We start from the raw sequence: 18936 nt of genomic DNA on the forward strand, positions 1-18936 counted from the left end.
TACTCCAGCGTGCCGCGCCTGCGCAGTCACCAGGCAGCACCTCCCCGCGGGGCGTGCTCGTAACGCTGCGCACCCTATCAGACGGCCGCAGGGAGCGCGCCCGCGGCCTCGCCCTCTCTCGCCCCTCCCCTCTCTCTTCTCCTCGGGGCCTTAGACTGGGGCTCGGAGACCCGGCGCGCCACTCTCCGCCCCCGCATGCCCTTACACCCGCCGGCGCGCGTGCGCAGAGGCGATCCGCAGGGCGAGGGCGGGAGGGAAGGGCGGGCGTACGTCCTTGCGTGCGTCTCAGGCAGCGCGCACGCCGGCGTGAGAGGGCACGGGGAAAAGGTGGCTCTGGCCGGGGCGGCTCGGCTTCCTGTGGATATGTAGCTGAGCTCTTTGGCTCGGGGTCCTTCCTCGCTGCCACCGCCGCGTCCTGGCGCGGAGTTTCTGCTCGGGAGAGAGACTGTCCTCACGTCCGTCGCGCTTCCTCGACGGCAGAGCTTGCTCGCTCGTCCGTGGGAGCGTCCCGGCCGAGCAGCTCTGAGGGGGGAGGGGAGGCCATTTTGTCCCGACCGACTCCCCGGAACCGGGCGGAGCGGCTGGGAGAGGCTGCGGAGCCGCGGTCGCCGCCCTCGGAGGCACCGGACGCCGCCACCGTCGGGGCTTCCTCGACGAGGCCGTTCGTAGGTCGCCCGCGCCCTCGTTTTTCCCACGCTTCCCCGGTACTCCGGCCTGAGAACGCCCAAGTGAGGAGTTGGCCGTAGTGAGAGGGACCGATCCCTTGGGGCCGCCGGCGGCGAGAGCCTGAGCCGCTCCTCCCAATGGCGAAGAAGACGTACGACCTGCTTTTCAAGCTGCTCCTGATCGGAGACTCGGGAGTAGGGAAGACCTGCGTCCTTTTTCGCTTTTCGGATGATGCCTTCAATACCACCTTTATTTCCACCATAGGTAAGACCTGCGGGAAGATGGTGTACGGTCTGGGTAGCCGCAAACCGTTTCTTTTACTCCAGACATCTTGCTTCCCGTAATAAACGCCTTTGTTTCAGTGATTCCGATTCCAGGCGACAGATCCAAGTTACTGTTTGAATCGACATCGAGCTTACTGGGGCGGGGTCTTCCCATGCTTTCCATCTGGTCTTTTGCTTTCAAGTCTCCTACTCCGTTCATTGCCTCTGTTGCAAAATATGCAGCATTAACCACGTCCCGGAATGGTGTTTCTTTAAGTGACTGGGACTGGCTTTTTCCATATTTGTGTGGCGTTACTAGATGTACGATACTTGTAAGGGATTTATTTTAGTGGTTTGGATTGAAGCCGTAGTAGTCATTTGGTAAAGGCCTGAATTTATACTTCAGGGCAAAGAGAAGATTCCATATGGTCATAACTTAGAGTAAACCTGAGGGTTTGTGTGAGGAATAATTAAAGCAAATTAGAGGGGAAAAGTGAGTTCCCCCGCGTTGACTAATCCATTGATGTGTCAAACAATCGGAGGCTCTTCGTGCTTGGGGTGGGACTCAGTGGCATGTTTGCCTCACAGTGCTTTTGCAGACATCAACAGAAGCAGTAATCTAAAAGAGATGATCAGTTTCTGTCCTCAAATCCGAAAGAATGAAGCTCTCTCTTCTGTTTGACTCTACGCTGCAGTTTAAGTCACAGGAAAACATTTGGCCAGTCCTAGCTCTAGAACTTCTCATGTACTTTCACCTCATGTTTCAGAATTACTTAGTGTGGAAGTAAGAACTAAAGATTGACCTTTTTAGTTGGTTTCCCATTTTGGAAAAGAAAAGGGAAGGCTTTAGGAAAGTCCCTTCAGACTCTGGTTAGAAAATTTAGTGGAATTAACACTTTTGTTAAATGAATTGTATGTGAAAACCGTCCCCCTGCCCCCCATAAATATCTTAAAGAATACGTAGTTGCTCCTGTCATTTGGAGCCCAGCACTGAGCATTGGGGAGTGAAACCCAATTATAAGTGTAACTAGTTTTATGTTTGAGACGATTTGAAAAAGCATCTGCAGTCTTTTCGGAACTCTGAGAATTGTCAGAATTAAGCTGATTGCAGTTTATGGCATTACTGGAATGGTTGAGTTGGATTTCTCATGTCAGAATTTTTGTCAGCTACTTAATTCATTCTTACAGATTATGCTGAAACTAAATTGGGCAAGTGATCATTTAAAATAGATTTTAATTTTACTCTTCCTTTTTTGGGGGTGGGTAGGAGTCCTTGCAATCGTTATTTCGTGTGTACGATATTATTCTTTTGACCTGTCATAAAGTTCATGAAATTTAGAACTTGTTCTCTGCTTGTGGATTAGCACCTCCTACCACTAAGTTTGCTTTTAACATTTCACTTTTAACTGTAGCTGGGTGGGTCGGGTGGTTAGTTCAGCAAATATTTATTGAGCACCTAATGTTAGGCACGGTTTTAGGTACTATAAGTGGTGAGTGGTGAACACAGTAGACCCCTCGAGCAGTCTAGTGAGGACAATCAGTGTGGGAAGTGCTACAGTAGGGATGAGCACAGGGAAGGAGGGGTGACTAGCCTAAATCATGGGGCGTCTTGAGTAGGCTTGCATGGAGATGATGTCTGAAATGAAGCCTGTAGGACATAGGAGTTGGACCAGAGGGATGGCATAGGATCTAGAAATTCTGGAAAAGGGAGCACAGTATAAACTTGTAGTAAGATCAAGGATTTAATTCACGTGGGCAGCTTTAACCTGCCATTGAGAAGGGTGGTGGAGAGTAGGAAGCAACGCATTACACCCCATCTATTCCAGTTTTTTTGTAATGGGTACATAACCCACAACTAGAACTCAATCCTGTAAGATAATGACACAATCTTGTATAGGCCTTTTTTTTTTAAGTTTTATTTATTTTTTTAGTAGTCTTTACACCCATCATGGGGCTTGAACTCAAAATCCTGAGATCAAGAGTCTCATGCTCTTCCAGTTGAACCAGCCAGGCACCCCTTGTGTAGTCCTTTTATTAGGGAAGATGTGCAGTGGTTTTGGTTTGATCCTGCTGGGCTGGAATCCTACTTACATAGGCTGTGGGCTTTGGCAAGTTACTTAACCTCTGTGTGCTTCAGCTTTTTCTTTTTTTTTTTAAAGATTTTATTTATTTGACAGAGACAGCGAGAGAGGGAACACAAGCAGGGGGAGTGGGAGAGGGAGAAGCAGGCTTCCCGCGGAGCAGGGAGCCCGATGCAGGGCTCGATCCCAGGACCCTGGGATCATGACCTGAGCCGAAGGCAGATGCTTAATGACTGAGCCACCCAGGCGCCCCCAGTTTTTTCTTTAAATAGGACCTACTACATAGAGTAGTTGTGAGGATTTTATGGGTCAGTGAGAGTAAAGCATCTAGTATGATACCAGGCACACCGTAGGAGCAGAGTGCATATTAGCTAGATATAGAATGTGTGTCCCTTTGGCTGTTGAAGTGCAGCAGAACAAGTTACGTTATGGATTGAATGCCCTGTGCACAGTGGTCACTCAAATATTTGTTAGTGCTCTGCTGAACAATTTCACATTAGACTCTGAAACTTTCGTATTTTGATATAAAAATATTTGATGGCATTTTGATAAAGAAGATAGGTTGAAGAGTGTGAACTGAGAAATGAATAAATACATAAGTGTAAAATTCTGAACATAGCTCCAACGTATATTGCATGTATTATTCTGTGTGCAGGTTTTGAAGTCTGTTGTCTTAAACCAGTGCTGTTTAAAACAAATATAATGTGGGGCGCCTGGGTGGCTCAGTTAAGCGTCTGTCTGCCTTTGGCTCGGGTCACGGTCCCAGGATCCTGGGATTGAGCCCTGCATTGGGCTCCCTGCTCAGCAGAAAGCCTGCTTCTCCCTCTCCCACTCCCCCTGCTTGTGTTCCTGCTCTCCATGTGTTTCTGTCAAATAAATGAATAAAATCTTAAAAAAAAAAAACAAATATAATGTGAGCCAGCCACATGGATTTTTCTGGCATTAAAAAAGGTAAAAAATATTTTTTACATTAAAAGAAGTAAAAGAATGAGGCGCCTGGGTGGCTCAATTAGTTGAGCATCTGACTCTTGATTTTGGCTCAGGTCATGACCTTGGGGTTGTGAGATTGAGCCCTGCTTTGGACTCTGTGCTTAGCGGGGAGTCAGCTTGAGATCCTCTCCCTCTGCCTCCATTCCCCTGTGTGTGTGCGCGCACACGTGGGTGCTCTCTCTAAATAAATAAATAAATAAAACTTGGAGTGCCTGGATGGTTCAGTTGTTTAAGTGTTTAACTCTTGGTTTTGGCTCAGATCGGTTGTGAGATTGGGCCGTGTTGGGCTCTGGGCTCAGCATGGAATTTATTTTGAGATTCTCTCTCTCCCTCTGCTCCTCCCCCTGTGCTCTCTTGTTTGTGCTCGCTCTCTCTCAAAATCTTTTTTCTTTTTTAAGATTTTATTTATTTTTGCGAGGGGGGGGTAGAGAATAAGTAGGGGTAAGGGTGGGGGTGGCGGGGGGGGGGGCAAAGGGAGAAGCCGACTCCCTGCTGAGCAGGAAGCCTGATGAGGGGCTTGATCCCAGGACCCTGGGATCATGACCTGAGCCAAAGGCAGATGCTGGACTGAGCCACCCAGGTGCCCCAAATAAATAAAATCTTTAAGAAAGAAATAAATCTTTTTTTTTTTTAGATTTTATTTATTTATTTGAGGGAGGGAGAGAGAGAGCGAGCGAGAGCGGGAGCACAGGTGGGGGGGCAGAGGGAGAGGAAGAAGCCGACTCCTTGCTGAGCAGGAAGCCTTATGGGGGGCTTGATCCCAGGCCCTGAGATCATGACCTGAGCAGAAGGCAGACACCCAACTGACTGGGCCACCCAGGCGCCCCAGAGAAAATAAATCTTAAAAAAAGTAAAAGATTTATTTATTTATCTACTTATTTATTTATAAAAAGATTTTATTTATTTATTTGACAGAGAGACGAGAGGGAACACAAGCAGGGAGAGTGGTAGAGGGAGAAGCAGGCTTTCTGCTGAGCAGGGAGCCTGATGCAGGACATGATCCTGGGACCCTGGGATCATGACCTGAGCAGAAGGCAGACGCTTAACGACTTAGCCACCCAGGTGCCCCTATTTTTTATTATTATTATTATTATTTTTTTTTTTAAAAGATTTTATTTATTTATTTGAGCGAGAGAGAATGAGAGACAGAGAGCATGAGAGGGAAGACGGTCAGAGGGAGAAGCAGACCCCCCGCGGAGCAGAGAGCCCGATGCGGGACTCGATCCCGGGACTCCAGGATCATGACCTGAGCTGAAGGCAGTCGCCTAACCAACTGAGCCACCCAGGCGCCCCTATTATTTTTTTTTAAAGATTTACTTATTTTAGAGCGTGTGCGTGTGGGGAGGGGGAGGGGCAGAGAGAGAGAGAGAGAGGGAGAGAATCTCAAGCAGGGGCTCAATCCACAGACTTGAGATCATGCCCTGAGCTAAAATCAGGAGTCAGACACTTAACCTACTGAGCCACCTAGACCCCCCAAAGAAGAATTTAATGATAAATTTTAACTCGTTTTTATCCCAAATGTTATTTTTTCCCAAATGTTATTTTATTATATAATCAAAATTAAGAAAATGTTGACATTTTATATTTTTTTCCCCAGTGTGTATGTTATACTTAAAGCGAATTTCAATTAGATTGGGCACATTTCAAGTGCTCAATAGTCACATGTGGCTGATGGCTACCATATTGGACAGTGCACGTCTAAACAGTCTGAACTAGCTAGTTGGCTAACGTGCAGATGACTAGAAATGACTTTATTTATTTTATTTTTTATTTTTAAAGATTTTATTTATTTATTCATGAGAGACAGAGAAAGAGAGAGAGAGAGAGGGAGAAGCAGGCTTCCAAGGAGCAGGGAGCCCGATGTGGGACTCGATCCATCAGGCCTGAGCTGAAGGCAGACGCTTAACCATATGAGCCACCCAGGCGCCCTGGAAATGACTTTGGAAGTATACTACTTTTTAAAAAATTTTAAATTTTATCAGTAGACTAGGGTATTTTTTTTCTCTTTGACTTTTTAAAAAATCTGGAGCATTTTCTAATTATAATGATAGTGAAATTTGAGTTGTTACTTGATAGTTAAAATCTCCTGAGGTTTGGATAGGTAGTTCTCTGGCTAGGTGAGTATTCAGAAATAAATAGAAATAAGTATTCAGAAGGGCCAAACTGTCAGTATTAGGCAGGCCCTCATTATTTCAGTCAGAATCATTTTAGTTGTTCATTGGTCATTGATTCTTGGAAGAATTTTTTTTTTTTTTTAAGATTTTTACTTATTTATTCATGAGAGAGAGAGAGGCAGAGGGAGAAGCAGGCTCCCAAGGAGCAGGGAGCCCGATGCGGGACTCGATCCCAGGACTCTGGGATCCTGACCTGAGCTGAAGGCAGACGCTTAACCATCTCAGCCACCCAGGCACCCGATTCTTGGAAGAATTTTTACAGGCTTATTGTGCTTATAGTACACTCAAAGACTACTGTATTTAAATTTTTCTGTGTACTTTTAATTCCCACATATTTACATCAGAAATTATGTATGATATTTATGGTCAGATTTATTGCAGATAGAGTTGCAAAAATAAATTACTGGTATGTTTCACACTCAACATTATCAAAGAGAATCCAAGGGCACTAGACTATAAGCTACACAAGGGCAGAGGTGGGTTGTTTGTTTTTGGTTTTGTTTTTGCTGATAGATGCTAAGCACCTAGAAGAGTCTCTTCATTTAATGGGTGCATGATAATGAATGAATGAAGAGAGGCAGAGAGACAAGTAATACAGAGTCAGGATCCTCTAATATAGAATAGGGACCAGTTTTATTTTAATATTTCCCTTTCTACCTCCTTTCTGAGCATTGTATATGTGAAGTAGATTGGGATCTTTGCCTAAAGATATTAGCTATTTGGCTAATAGAGCAATTTTAGGGTAAAACTGGCCTTGGAAATTCAAAGATTGAGAAGTATTTGCTAGAAGAGAGTTACTGGTTTTGGACGAGCAAATTTTAGTGGTTGATTTGGTTATAACCCTCTTGGCAGTATGAGGTCAGGAAAACATTACCCTTTAGTGGTACAGTAGTTACATATACTTGTCTCAAGGCAGAAATTTTTAGTGGACTGTCTTACTGAATGTGCTACTTTTTGGTGTTGTTAATCTCTCCCTCCATGCCTAGACTTATTATTACCTTTTCCATAGGGAATTTCTTTCATTGGGAAATGGAGCATCTGGGCTCCATGCAAGAAGTTAAATTGGTAAAGACTTGCCCCTGGGAGAGGTATTATGAATGCACCCTTTTGTTGTCTTTCTGAGTGATTTTGCTAAGCTTTGAAAGGGGAGGATGGTTCCACTAGCCTGCTTTTAAGAATTGGTTGATGAAGTTGAATTGAGCCCATTTATATGGGGAGGCTGCTTTTTAGAGAAATGAAAAAAACCTCTGACATATTAAATGTGGCTAGACTTTGCTGTGGTTTTCATTCAGCAGCTTATGCTACAGGATTCCAGAATGCCTAATGGATCATTCGTTTGAACACGGTATTTTTAGGATTGATTAAAAACTATCCAGCTCGGGTTTCTAGACCCTGAGCTGCTCTGCAAGTCACCATGCCGCGTGGAAGTCGGAGCCGCACCTCCCGCATGGCCCCTCCGGCCAGCCGGGCACCTCAGATGAGAATGGCACCTAGACCAGCGCCAGCAGCTCAGCCTCCGGCAGCGGCTCCACCAGCTGCTGTTGGCTCACCTGCTGCTGTGCCCCGGCAGCCAGGGCTCATGGCCCAGATGGCAACCACTGCAGCTGGCGTGGCTGTGGGCTCTGCTGTCGGGCACACGATAGGTCATGCCATCACTGGGGGCTTCAGTGGAGGAGGCAATGCTGAGCCTTCAAGGCCTGACATCACTTACCAGGAGCCTCAGGAAACCCAGCCAGCATACCAGGAGCAGCAGCAGTTTGGCCCATGCCACTATGAGATGAAACAGTTTCTGGAGTGTGCCCAGAACCAGGGTGACTTGAAGCTTTGTGAAGGTTTCAGCGAGGTGCTGAAACAGTGCAGATTTGCAAATGGATTAGCCTAATCAAGAAGTTCAAATTGAAGATAAGGAAAATCATCTCTCATAACCAAGTTAATTTAGCATAAAAATATAATTGATGGTGAATGGTGAATATATAAAGTGTAAAACCACCAGTTAAGCTTCTCCTTCATCATTAAATACAGCTTTCTTCAGAATTGGAATAAAAAAGGTTGTTCTTACTGTATAGAAGTTCATTGAGATGGTTTGAATTTGGGATTGGGCAGATATTTGTGTGCCTCCTTAAATCACCTTTTGTGATGTTCTTATTTGTGAATTAGAATAAAGTGATTTTCTCCCAAAAAAAAAAAGGTATTTTTAGGATTGATTAAAAACTATCCAGACATCTTTCCCAAAGAAGATATACAAATGGCCAGTTAGCACATGAAAAGGTGTTCAACATCACTAATCATTAGGGAAATGCCAGTCACAACCACTATGAGGTGTTACCTCACACCCATTCGGATGACTGACTTCTCACACATGCACTTTGTTATACCATTACCTGTTTAGTTTCTTTCAGTTTCCTTTGGGTACAGACCCAGAAGTGGAATTGCTGGATCATGTGGTAATTCTATTTTTAAATTTTTAAGAAACTACCACATTTTCCACAGTGGCTGCACTGTTTTACATTCCCACTATCACTGCACCAGTGTTCCAATTTCTCCACATCCTCACTTACTGTCTATTATCTATTTAGCGGCATTATTATCTATTTAGCGGCATTATTCATAATAGCCAAAGGGTGGAAACAACCCGAATGTCCACATGAATGGCCACACAAAATGTAGTATTGTATACGTAGAGTGAAATATCACTGAGCCTTAAAAAGGAATGAAATTCTGATATATGCTACAACATGGCTGGACCTTGAAAACACTGTGCTAAGTGAAACAAGCCAGACCAAAAAAAAGGGACAAATATTGTGTGAAATCATTTATATGAGGTACCTAGAATAGGCAGATTCATAGAGAAAGTGGAATAGTGGTTAACAGGGCCTGGGGACTGGGTAATGGGGAATTATTGCTTAATGTGTACAGATTTTTAGTTAATGGGGGAATTATTGCTTAATGGGTACAGAGTTTCATCTTGGGGAGATGGATAGTGGTGGTGCTTGTATAACAATTAGAATATAATGACACTGAATTGTATGCTTAAAAATGGTTAAAATGCACAAAAAGGCAAATATTCACTCTATGATTGCACTTACATGAGGTATCTAAATTCAGATTCATAGAAACAGAAAGTAGAATGGTGAAAAGTAAGTGATAGTCCCCCAGGGAGTGCGGGAATGGGGAAATAGGGAGTTGTTTAATGGGTATAGAGTTTCAGTTTTGTAAGATGAAAAAGTACTGGAGATCTGTTGCACAACAGTGTGAATATATTTAACGCTACTGCATTATGCACTTAAAACTTGTTAACATGGTAAGTCTTACGTGTATTTTTACCATAATTTAAAAGTAAATTTTATGTTATGTATATTTTACTAAGAATCCAAAAAACAAGCAGAACTACCCAACACTTGACCCGGTTCCCTGTAAGAGCATTTGATCACAGACAGCCCCTCACTGTTCCATGTGATAGTTATTGTTAACCAGTGGTCATTGAGTCAAGAGAATCCTTTATGGTATTTTACCACACTTTAGTGTCATTGGTCTGTACTTCTAGATACTGAAGACAGGTTTACCTTTTTGTTGTGTGTATCTATGTAGATCTCCTTGGAATCTTAGAATCATGAAATATTAATGCAGGAAAGAACCCTCCAATTAATTTTAAGAGTCAGGAAACAGACTGGTGAGGTGAAGGAAGTTCCAACAGATTGTATGGCTAATTAGTGAAAAAGTTTTTTTTTTTTTTTTTTAAAGATTTTATTTAAGAGAGAGAGCTGCACGCATGTGCAATGCTTGGGCGGAGGAGCAGAGGGAGAGGGACAAGCAGACTCTCACCCCTGAGTGTGGCACCCAAGGCAGGGCTCTCTTTCACCACCACAAGATCATGACATGAGCTGAAACCAAGGGTCAGATACTTAACTGACTGAACCACCTACACGCCCTGAAAGTTTTGACTAGAATCTAGATCCAGTTCTATCTATGGCCATGTTTCTCATTCAGAGAATTTCATTGTTTTGTTTGAAAAAAAAATTAATGATGGATAATTCTTCCTACTCATCAATTTCTGTTTGCAAAGTGGAGTTGCAGTGGTTTTCTGCTTTGTTTTTGTTTTTGTTTTGGCAGGAGTGAGGAAGAGTAACAAGTACCAGCACCACATATCAAAAAGTTTGTTCAGGTTGCTTGTCCTTTGCAAACTTAGAGCATAACAGAGCAGAGCTAAGCGCAAAATGTTAGGGATAATCACTTTCATTTCCAGAATCATGGTGTATGAGATGTGGCAAAGGAAATACTTATACTCTGTTTGATTTGTAAAAAAGAAAGAATGATAGGAGAAATACTGGTAATCTGTCAAGTTTTAACAGTACTATGTTTCCCCAGTCAGTGCTGTGGTAGGAGCTGTGATTAATAGAGAAATGTAAGAGCTGCTTGAGTGTTGATTTACAAATTAGAAACTGCTATTTAGCATAAAATATAAATTGTGTGACTAAAGAGATCTACATGCGAAAATTGCTTATGGAGATGGTTCGGTCATAAATGAACAATTTAAAGCTATAGAGCATGTTAATAGAACATTTTCTGAACCCGAAAGACTGATAAAAGTCTTGTAAAGGTCATAGATTTACTTCCTTCAAATAGATGAATATTGGGGATTAATAGAAAAAAATTTAAGATATTATTTTTAGGTAATCTCTACACCCAATTGCTTGAATTTACAATCCTGAAATCAAGAGTCGCGTGCTCAGTGGTGCCTGGGTGGCTCAGTTGGTTAAGTGACTGCCTTCCGCTCAGGTCATGATCCCAGGGGGTTTGGGCTCCTTGCTCAGCGGGGAGCCTGCTTCTCCCTTTCTCTTTCTACCTGCTACTCTGCCTGCTTGTGCTCTCTGTCTGTCAAATAGATAAAAAAAAATTAAAAAAAAAATCACATGCTCGACCTACTGAGCCAGGTACCCCTGAAATAAGTTTTTAAAATCTGGATTATAAGATAAAGAATTTGAAAAGATGGTTAGAATAAAATTTTGGTGAAGAAAACTTGCCTGAAGGGAAATCTGAAACGAGAAAAAATTTCTTTGAAAACGATATTTTGGATTATAAGCAAAAGTGATTACTTGATGTTTATCTTTCTTTCCAGAAATGAAAAATAATTTGTTTTTTGAGGTAAACAGCAACTGGTGATGGAACACTGAGTTTCCAGTATGACCCAGAAACAGAGCATCCAAGGTTGTAAATCATTAGAAAATGGAAAAACCAGTATTCTGGAGACCCAAAAAGTACAACGTATCAAAATCAGAATAGAAGGACTCTGTTGATTTCTTTCTTTCATATCAATAGCAATGCTTATGCAGACTTTTCTTAATGGAGATTTTTATTAAGGCAATTGTAGATTCACATGCAGTTACAATACAGAGGGATCCCTTGTACACTTTACCCAGTTTCTCCCTATGAAAACATTTTTTGATACTATAGTATATCACAACCAGGACATTGACATCTGGCATGGTACACCAATCTTATTTACATTTCCCAGTTTTATTTTCATTTGTGTGTGTATGTATTAAATTCTCTAGTTTTATCTAGTGTAGGTTAATGTGGTCACCACCACTATCAAGATGAACCGTTCCAAGGTGCAGGGATCCCTAGTGTTATTTTAACTATACTCCTACCCCCATTTAGCTCCTCCAGAAATTTGTTTTTCATTTATAAAGTTTGTCATTTCATAAATGTTATATAAATGGAATCATACAGGATGTAACCTTTGGGATTGGCTTTTATTCACTTATCATAATTCTCTGGAGATTCATCCAAGTTGTGTATATCAGTAGTTCTTTTTATGTTATTTATTTATTTATTTTTATATTTTATTTATTCATTTGAAACAGAGAGAGCATGAGTTGGAGGGGGAGGCAGAGGGAGAGGGAGAAGCAGGCTCCCCACTGAGCCAGGAGCCCAATGTGGGGCTCGATCCCAGGACCCTGGGATCATGACCTGAGCTGAAGGCAGATGCTTAACCATCTGAGCCACCCAGGCGCCCCCAGTAGTTCTTTTTTATTGCGTAGTATTCCATGGTATGCATTCACCACTGTTTGTTTAACCATTCACCTGTTGAGGAACATCATGGCTGATTCCAGTTTTTGGCTGTTATAAATAAAGCTGCTATGAATATTTGTGTATAGGTTTTTATATGATCATAAGTTTTCATTTCTCTGGGATAAATGCCCAATAGTATAATTAGTGGGTCATATGATAATTTCATGTTTCCAGAGAGGCTGTACTATTTTACATTGCTACCAGCACTGTGTGAGTGATCTAGTTTCTCTGCATCCTTACCAGCATTTGATGGTGTTACTATTTTGTGTTTTGCTGTTCTGGTATATGTGTAGTGATACTCTCATTGTGGTTTTAATTTGCATTTCCCTGCTGGCCAGAGGTGTTCAAAAATCTTTTTGTGTCCTTATTTACCATCTGTATATCTTCTGATGAAATGTCTGTTCATGTCAGTTGCCCATTTTCTTGGATTGTTTTTACTGTTGAGTTTTGAGAGTTCTTATGTATTTTAGATGCTAGTCCTTTGTTGGATGTGTGCTTTGCAAATATCTCCTAGTCTGTAGCTTGTCTCTTCTTCATGTGGACACTTATAGAGCAAACAGTTTTAATTTTGATGAAGTCTAATTTTTCTTTTTATGGATCATGCTTTTGGTGTCTAAGAACTTTGTTTAGTCCTTTTTTCTTCCATTTTTTAAAAAGATTTTATTTGAGAGAGAAGGAGGAGCACGTGCGTGAGCAGGGGGAGAGGCAGAGGGAGAAGCAGGCTCCCCACTGAGCAAGGAGCCCAGTGTGGGCCTCAATCCCAGGACCCTGAGACCATGACCTGAGCCAAAGTCAGATGCTTAACCAACTGAGCCACCCAGGTGCCTGATTGACTCTTTTATAATAGCAGTTTATACTGTGCTTTCTGAAAGGTTTTTAAAATTAATTTTTATCAGTGATACATAATATTTGAAATAAAATACTGCTAAAAGATTTATAGTAACTGAGGTGCCTGTCCGCAGGGAGCCTGCTTCTCCCTCCTTTGCCCTCCCCCCACCCCGCTTGTGCACAGATGCATTCGTGTGCTTCCATGCTCTCTTTCTCTCTCTCAGATAAATAAAATCTTTAAAAAAAAGATTAAAAAAAATAAAAGATTTATAGTAACAAAAAAAAGGAATCTCTTGTCCCATTCCTCTCCATGCCTGGTCCTGCTCTTGAGAGGCATCCTCTGGCTCTTCTGTTACCTACTTCTATTTTCTTTTTTTCATATTTATTTTATTATTATTATTATTATTATTATTATTATTATTTAAGTAAGCTCTACGGCCAGTGTGGTGCTCAGACTCACCACCCCAAGATCAAGAGTCTCATACTCTACTGACTGAGCCAGTCAGGCGCCCCTGCATACCTATTTTCGAATGATAGGCCTATATAGCCATCTCTTGAGTCATTAATTTAATATTAAATGAGAATTTTAACATCTTATAATCTCATCCCACTCTTTCTCCTTTTTGTTAAATTGGTTTCTAGTGGTTCCATTAATATGTCCTTGTAAATATACCTTGTCAAGCCAGATAGTTTTTGACTCTCCTTTCCTCTGAAGTTAAAAGTTCTCTATTTGATTAATTTCCTTTTTTTACCCATTGTCCTCTTACATTCTCCAACAATCTCTCAGAATGATTATCTATACAGTCACATCATCAATCATTTCTTTTTTTTTTCTTCCTGGACACATCTCTTCTAGATCTTTTCTCCTTCCTGCTTCAATAATGGATTGGTCATTAACTAGGCCTATTGTACAGCTATTGCCTTGGGAATTCCCTTAGCCTCCTCTTTGCAATACTGTTTTTGTTTTTTTTTTCCTTTTTGGTTTATGGCCTTGGATCATTTCATGGTTTAGTAGCTTCTTGAAAAAGGGGTGCATGGCAAAGGAAATTTTTGAGACTTTCCACATTTGACAGTGTCTTAATTATTTTCACTCAGTGAAGGTTGACAGGGATTCGGATTCTAGGTTGAAAATAATTTTTCTTGATTTTGAAAGTAGTAGTCTGTGGTTTTGTTACTTCTGATGTTGCTAGCAAGTCCAGTGCCACTCTGATACTTTATCCATTATTTGTGGCCTAGTTTGTCTCTGGAAGTTTTTGGGTTTAAAAAATTTTTGAATTCCTGGTAACAAATGATGTATCTTAGTGGGTGGGATCTTTTCTTAATGGACCCATTTTTCTAAATATTTGGTGGGTCTTTCTGGGTTTTTCTTGCATTTTTACCCCCTATAATTTTCTTCCCTTTTTTCTGTTTTAATTGGTTTTTGGACTTCCTGGATTGATTGTGTAGTCCTATTTTCCAGCTTTGTTCATTTGTTTTAATTTCTGGAAGATTTCCTCGATCTTCTAACTTTTCTATTGAAGGCTTTATTTCGGCTGTCATACTTTAAAATTTCTAGTAGTTTTTCCTTTTTTTTAATATTTATTTGTCAGAGAGAGTATGCACACACAAGCAGGGGAAGGGGCAGAGGGAGAAGCAGGCTTCCCACTGAGCAGGGAGCCCCATGTGGGACTCGATTCCAGGACCCTGGGATCACGACCTGAGCCGAAGACAGACGCTTAATCGACTGAGCCACCCAGGCGTCCCTCTAGTAGTTTTTTCTTGTTTACCCTTGAAATTTGTCTTTTAAAGTGTTCTCTTTTCATAAATACGGTATTTTTTTCTTGGAAGATAGCTTTGACATTTTCCTCTACTTCTTGGCTGTTTTTTTCCTTCCTGTGCTGTCCCCACATTTGTTTTATTCTGCATTTTATTTTTTTATTTAATTTTTTTAAAGATTTTATTTATTTGAGAAAGAGAGTGCGTGAGCACAGGCAGGGGAAGCGTCAGAGGGAAAGGGAGGAGCAGGGAGCCTGATGTGGGGCTCGATCCCAGAACCTCAGGATTATGACCTGAGCTGAAGGCAGATGCTTAAACCTACTGAGCCACCCAGGTGCCCTTATTTTTTTATTTTTTATTTATTTTGTATTTGCAGCAAATAAGGGGGATCACAAGATTTATTCTGTATTTATTTATTTAAAATTTTATTTTATTTATTTGACAGAGAGAGTGAGAGAGGGAACACAAGCAGGGGGAGTGGGAGAGGGAGAAGCAGACTTCCTGCAAAGCAGGAAGCAGGGAGCCCGATGCGGGGCTCGATCCCAGGACCCTGGGATCATGACCTGAGAGCCTAAGGCAGACGCTTAACTACTGAGCCACCCAGGCGCCCCGATTTATTCTGTACTTAGAGGTTTTTCTTAAGTGATTGGTAATTTCAGGGTGAATGTTCATAATTAAGAATGAAGAATGGATCATTAAAAAGATGTTTGCAAGCTCTGTAAGCATGGGTGGGGCTTTTTAATCTCCCTGTTTTTTGTGTCCTTTCTACACTACATTGAGTCTCTTGTTCTTGAATTCAAAGTGTATCTGTTTTATATTTTCTAGAGAATAAGCCCTTAGATTCCTGCTTTAGCCTTGAGTGGTAAAATCTGGTTAGGTGAGATGGAGCCTTGGTCTTGGGGGTGTCCTTATGTAAACCTTTAATCAGGCCTTCCTTTTCTGCCTGGTGCCTGATACCTTCTATTGAAAAACCTTTCCAGGGTTCAGAGACATGAATTGGCTTGCTCCTCCTCAGTGTCTTCAGTGGACCCTGAGGTCATAAGATTTTGTCTTCTTGTATCGAGATTAGAGTTATGATGTCTGTCTGTCTATTTTTTATTTAATATTTCTTTTTTTCCTTGCTGTTTTGGTGTGATTTTGGAGAGAATGGGTCAGAAAGATCTTTCTATACTACCTTAACTGGAACTTGAAGTAATTAAAAAAAATTTTATTTAAGTAATCTCTATCCCCTCCCCCATGTGGGGCTCAGACTCATGACCCTGAGATCAAGAGTTGCATACTCTTCCAACTGAGCCAGCCAGGCCCCCTGGAATTTGAAGTAATTTTTGAATCAAAATGATATTGACTCTACTTTTTAACTCAGAACATCCAGTAGAGTTAGGATGAATAATATTTTGCTACTGTTTTTTAAATATCCAGCCCATCCTCAAAATATTTTTGTTTTTGTTACTTAGAATAATCAGATGAATGTAGTAGAGAATCAGACTAGTTCTGTTCAGAAACAGTGTTATTTAAAGGAAACGGTTTTAGTTTAGATGTATAATTCTTGGTTGATTTACTTGGGGGAAAAAGTATTTTTGCTTTTTGAACAAAGTATGACTGAGTGTATAATTTCAGTCTTCTTTTGATGTATACTATTTTATAAAATACTGAACAACAGATGATTCAGCAAATTCGTAACCTGTTAGAAGATTGCAGTGTGTCCCATATATTATAGCACTTGGCATTGAATGATAAAGTATATCACTCATGATTTAGTTGGTTTGAGACTTCCTAGTAAACATTTATCCTTACAAAGTATAATTATCAAGTTATTCTACCTCTTTATATATTCTTAGTCTTATTAAAAAATGCCTTTGCCTTCCTTAAATCAGAAGTTAGCAGATAAATACAAATTTAAAAAAAAAAATCCAGTAGTATCTTTTTGGATGTATTTGTGGGGATATATTCTCAGCATAGTAAAGGGGCAAGAGTGTTATAGAAGGTAAATATAATATCAAAATAATTGTTCAAATATTAGCTCTTTGCATAAGTAAGAGTTTTAAAAACTTTTTTTTTTAAGATTTTATTTATTTATTTGAGAGCACAAACAGGGGGAGTGACAGGGAGAGGGAGAAGCAGGCTCCCGTTGAGCAGAGAGCCCGACATGAGGCTTGATCCCAGGACCCTGGGATCATGAGCTGAGCGGAAGGCAGATGCTTAACTGACTGAGCCACATAGGTGCCCCAAAACTTTTTTTCTTTTGAAAAATTGAAAACCTACAGAAAAATTAAGATATTTATTATAGTGAATCCCTGATTTGTCAGTAGCCGGTATTTTGCTACATTTCCTTTTATGTCTCTTAAGAGAGTTTATTTTGTGTATGATGTGGTGTCTGATTTAAAATAGTTTAAAGATACATATTTCAAGGGGAGCATATTTATTTAAAAAATTTTTTAAAAAGATTATTTCTTTGACAGAGCACGAGAACACAAGCAGGGAGAGCAGCAGGCAGAGGGAGGGAGAGAGAAGCAGGCTCCCCACTGAGCAAGGAGCCCAGATGATGTGATGATGCAATGATGTGATGATGCGGGGCTGGATCCCAGGACCCTGGGATCATGACCCCAGCTGAAGACAGACGTTTAACCGACTGAGCCACCCAGGCGCCCCCATAGTCATTAAAAAAAAAACCAAAAAACAAAAACTAAGGAATTAAGCTATAAGCCTTTACAGTTACTGTTTATTTTATTTTTTTAAGATTTTATTTATTTGACAGAGAGAGAGAGGGCACAAGTAGGCAGAGAGGCAGGCAGAGGGAGAGGGAGAAGCAGGCTCTCCCACTGAGCAGGGAGCTGGACGCGGGGCTCGATCCCAGGACCCTGGGATCATGATCTGAGCCGAAGGCAGCCGCCTAACCGACTGAGCCACCCAGGCGCCCCTACAGTTACTGTTTATTAAAAAAAATTGAGATTTTACAAAATATGTTAGGCATCTTGTATGAGTATCAGGGATGTAGTTGTAAGTGGTAAAGACTTGGTGACTGCTCTTGTGGAGTTTCGGCTCTATGGGGGAGGGAGTGGTTGAAAAGTACCAAAATAACTACTACTTTCTCAGCACCTGAAGTTAGAATCTGATTCGTAGTACCTTTGCTGTTTTTTTTTCTTTGCTCTTCTTCTAAGACATTTTGTGTTTTGAGAAATATAAACTTTATGCCTTTTAAGATTCCTTATTTTTCTATTTTATTTTTTTACATAATTATAGTTGCTCTTAGAAAGATGTAGAGTTCTTTTAAGATGGAGAATTTTAACAACCAACTAGTAACACTGCATTTATCTAGGGATTAGTCTTCCAGCACAGCAGTACTTGATGTTTTCTCAGTGTCTTACTGACTTTGATTCTTAACCCCATTTTATTAAGCCCAAAGCAATTAAGAAGCAGCAGACTTTTTTTTTTTTTTAAGATTTTATTTATTTATTTGACAGAGACAGTGAAAGAGGGAACACAAGCAGGGGGGAGTGGGAGAGGGAGAGGCAGGCTTCCTGCAGAGCAGGGAGCCCAATGTGGAACTTGATCCCAGGACCCTGGGACCATGACCTGAGCCGAAGGCAGACGCTTAACAACTGAGCCACCCAGGCGCCCCAAGAAGCAGCAGACTTTTTGCTGTTATGCAGGTAACATGTCTAGCCAGAAAAAATGAGACCAAGTAGACATTTAGGGAGGAAACCTGAAAACTAAAATGAAGATTAAAGATTGTATTACTATACCATACAGTTACAGATTTGTGAACTGATGATTATCAGTGAGAAGAAATTCTTTATCTTTAGTAGTTTCTGTCAAGGTAGAAAGTTTGGTATATTTTGCAGACATAAAAAGTGATTAAGTTTTGGTACCTTGTTACATATAATCAGAGTTTAACTTTTGTGGACTATTTTTTCTACAAGATGCTGAATAAATGATTTATCATAAAATAATAAAACATTTCTTACATTCAAAAAGATTAAAAAAATTGGGATGAGCATTGGAAAAGTGAGGCCTGAGGGTGCATATAATTCAAAGAGAAAACTATGAGCCTGGCTAAGGTAAACTTTATTTACTACTTCTCAAGTTCTAGGATTTGTTGGAAGGTTA

The 18936-nt window shown here is 41.0% G+C and overlaps 1 protein-coding gene and 1 pseudogene across 1 annotated transcript in view; both read left to right on the forward strand.

The window, feature by feature from the left end:
- The first annotated feature begins 276 nt into the window (after nt 1–276).
- RAB10 (RAB10, member RAS oncogene family) overlaps nt 277–18936 on the forward strand; it is an 87236-nt gene continuing 68576 nt past the window's right edge. Inside the window, exon 1 of the mRNA XM_025867874.2 lies at nt 277–930. Within this exon, the coding sequence (XP_025723659.1) occupies nt 804–930 (127 nt within the window). The 5' untranslated portion in view covers nt 277–803. The remainder of the gene's footprint in view (nt 931–18936) is intronic.
- LOC112820837 (coiled-coil-helix-coiled-coil-helix domain-containing protein 2 pseudogene) lies at nt 7559–8242 on the forward strand (annotated as a pseudogene).

Source organism: Callorhinus ursinus, unplaced genomic scaffold, assembly GCF_003265705.2.
Source record: "Callorhinus ursinus isolate GAN/ISIS: 27379988/994484 unplaced genomic scaffold, GSC_fseal_2.0 scaffold10, whole genome shotgun sequence".
NCBI classification, from domain to species: domain Eukaryota; kingdom Metazoa; phylum Chordata; class Mammalia; order Carnivora; family Otariidae; genus Callorhinus; species Callorhinus ursinus.